Genomic DNA, 2,718 nt, shown 5'->3' on the forward strand with positions numbered 1-2,718 from the left:
TATTAACGCATTTCTGTCCCTGCTTTTGAGTATCATGATGATGAAAGGGGTGACCTACCTACAACTACAACACTTGGTTTTCTCACCTCAAAAAAACCACTTCTTATTAAAAAAAAATTAAAAATCTTTTCCTTTATTTTTTATTTTAAATTTTCCAAATTTAGTTTCTTTCAGTAGAATAATGCTTGTGTTGGTTGCTTCCGTTCCCTTCAAGTACGGATTAATGAAGAAGAAAAAAATGTGAACAAGCCTTGATGAAACCAAGCCTGAACCCTGAAGTTAGTAAGTTACAATGACATCTTGCTAGTTTCTGGTTACTCTGTCTCATTCTTCATCTCTACCTCCTATTAACTCTTCCTTTGAGTTCCATCCTTCTATTAATCGTCATCATCATCTAATTAATCAAACAAAAATTATACTGTATTTTTAACTGTGGGTCCCAATTAAACCCCTCCTCCTCCCTTCAATATTTCTCATGTTTTGTTTTCTTGATAAGTGTATCGCATCTAACCAATTCCTTCTCTTCATAAAAAAGACAGAAACTTGAAGAAAGAACTCAACCAGAAAAGAAGAAAAAAAAAAAACCTCTCTGGGAATCTGGTGAGCAACTCGAGCAGAGATCGCAATACAGCTGACGGGTAGGCGGAGAAATGAAGCCCAACAGTACAATGATCACAACAACAAACAACACAAAGCTGATTCTACTGCACCCATCGATTTACAAACAGGGAGGATCTCATCGTTTATGGTTACTAGCTTTCATATCTTTCTTCACATTTGCATTTCTTCTTACACTTCTCAACACCAGAGATTCTTACACAGGCAATATCAACAGTACCATAAGAACAGGAGGAATATCAACCAGAGCCTCTTCTCTTACATCTGAATCTTCAAATTTGCCAAAATCACTAGCTGATACTCTTCTTCATTACGCTTCTAAATCAAATGATACAGGAAAAATGACAGATTCAGAACTAAAGTCAATTTCTCAGGTTCTGAATTCATGCCCATCTCCTTGTAATTTCCTTATATTTGGGCTAACACATGAAACCCTCCTCTGGAAAGCTCTGAATTTCAAAGGAAGAACTGTTTTTGTTGATGAGAATGAATATTATGTATCCCATTACGAAAAGAAATATCCAGGTATTGAAGCGTATGATGTTTCGTACACAACAAAGGTAAGTGAAATGAAACAACTTTTGATATCAACAAGAGAACAACAGAAGAATGAGTGTAGACCGGTACAGAATCTGTTGTTTTCAGAATGTAAATTAGGGATAAATGATTTGCCAAATCATATTTATGATGTGAGTTGGGATGTTATTTTGGTCGATGGTCCAAGAGGGTATTCTCCAACAGCTCCTGGTAGAATGTCTGCTGTTTTTACAGCGGGGGTTTTAGCAAGAAGTAAAAGAAACGGTGCCGGAGATAGGAGTACCCATGTTTTTGTTCATGATGTGAACAGAGAAGTTGAGAGAGTGAGTAGTGATGAATTTTTATGCAGAGAGAATTTGGTTGAATCAGTGGATGCACTTCGTCATTTCGCACTTGGAAGAATGGATTCTAAATCAACTCAATTCTGTACTACTCAAAACCCAACTTCTCAATCATCTTCTTGAGAATAATTGGAAAGGAGGATAAACTGTGATTATTGTTTTTTTTTTACTTTACTCTGTATTAGTTTTTGTTTACATATATATGAGCCCGTTCTTGTAATTGAAATAGAGTTTCAAATTGGTCTTCAAATTTCAAGATTTGTGTTTTAAGATCAATTGTGATTAGAGATTGAGAAAAACATGATGGTGTCGGTGACCAAAGAATTGTACTACGAATTTGCTTGGTTCGTAAATCACAACTTTAAACTTTTTGATTTTTTCTTTTCATTTTTTTTGTTATTCAACTTATTCTCTAGTTTGGCTTTAATTGGATCACGTGAAAATGAAAACATGTCGGTGGAGGAGGAGGAGATGGGAATCGGATCACGTTATGGCTCGTCCTTGGAAAGCACCCACACTGCCTGCAGCAGGCCAGCCCAGGTTCAAGGGGGTGTGGGCGCAGTAGGTGGTCAGTTGATGTGTCACACTCACACGTTGAGGCATTCAAAATGTCACGACTTTGGCTCTGGGTATTGCACAAGATTGCATAAGTTTGCTTTCGAGTCCGGTGACTGAAATTGAGATGTGCTTATCGGTTGGCGCAGAATGTCGGCTCATTTATGTAAACCGATGTTCTTTTTATGTTTTTGCTAGTATACCCTTGTAAGAATTGCAAACAATTGTCTTTGAGAATTTGTAAGGTACATCGATTGGAAGAAAAAAAAATGATTGTCTTGAAAATAACTCGGTAACTGTTGATTTCAGTGGAGAGTGTGGAGAGACTAATAAACATTCACAAGTTTTAAAATGTGGGTACTGTCTCAAGACTTCTTCAACGATTTGCACTAGCAGCTAGCCAGCATGTGTCAATACCAGGTCGCCCATTCAGAGAAATGTTGGTTCTATTCATATGAGTTGCATCACTCAAAACTAACGCCCTAAAATTGCATAATTCACACCTTGCCAAGTGTATTTCAAAAAACACCGAGCCGGACATTATATTTGTTTTTTACGATTTCTGCTTATTGTTGAATACACAGACAACAATTCTTGAGAGAGATCTGACTAGTTCAGAAATCATATCTTATATCCAAATCCGAAGTCCATATCATTAGTCAGACTG

General features: G+C 36.8%; 1 protein-coding gene across 1 annotated transcript; it reads left to right on the forward strand.

Moving 5' to 3' along the window:
* The first annotated feature begins 482 nt into the window (after positions 1–482).
* On the forward strand, positions 483–1,883 carry LOC113292815 (protein IRX15-LIKE-like). Its single transcript, XM_026541662.1, has one exon. It carries the CDS (start codon positions 651–653, stop codon positions 1,617–1,619), a length of 969 nt encoding a protein of 322 aa, XP_026397447.1. The 5' UTR covers positions 483–650; the 3' UTR covers positions 1,620–1,883.
* Positions 1,884–2,718: the final 835 nt, after the last annotated feature.

The sequence above is a fragment of the Papaver somniferum genome, chromosome 1 (assembly GCF_003573695.1).
Source record: "Papaver somniferum cultivar HN1 chromosome 1, ASM357369v1, whole genome shotgun sequence".
NCBI classification, from domain to species: Eukaryota; Viridiplantae; Streptophyta; class Magnoliopsida; order Ranunculales; family Papaveraceae; genus Papaver; species Papaver somniferum.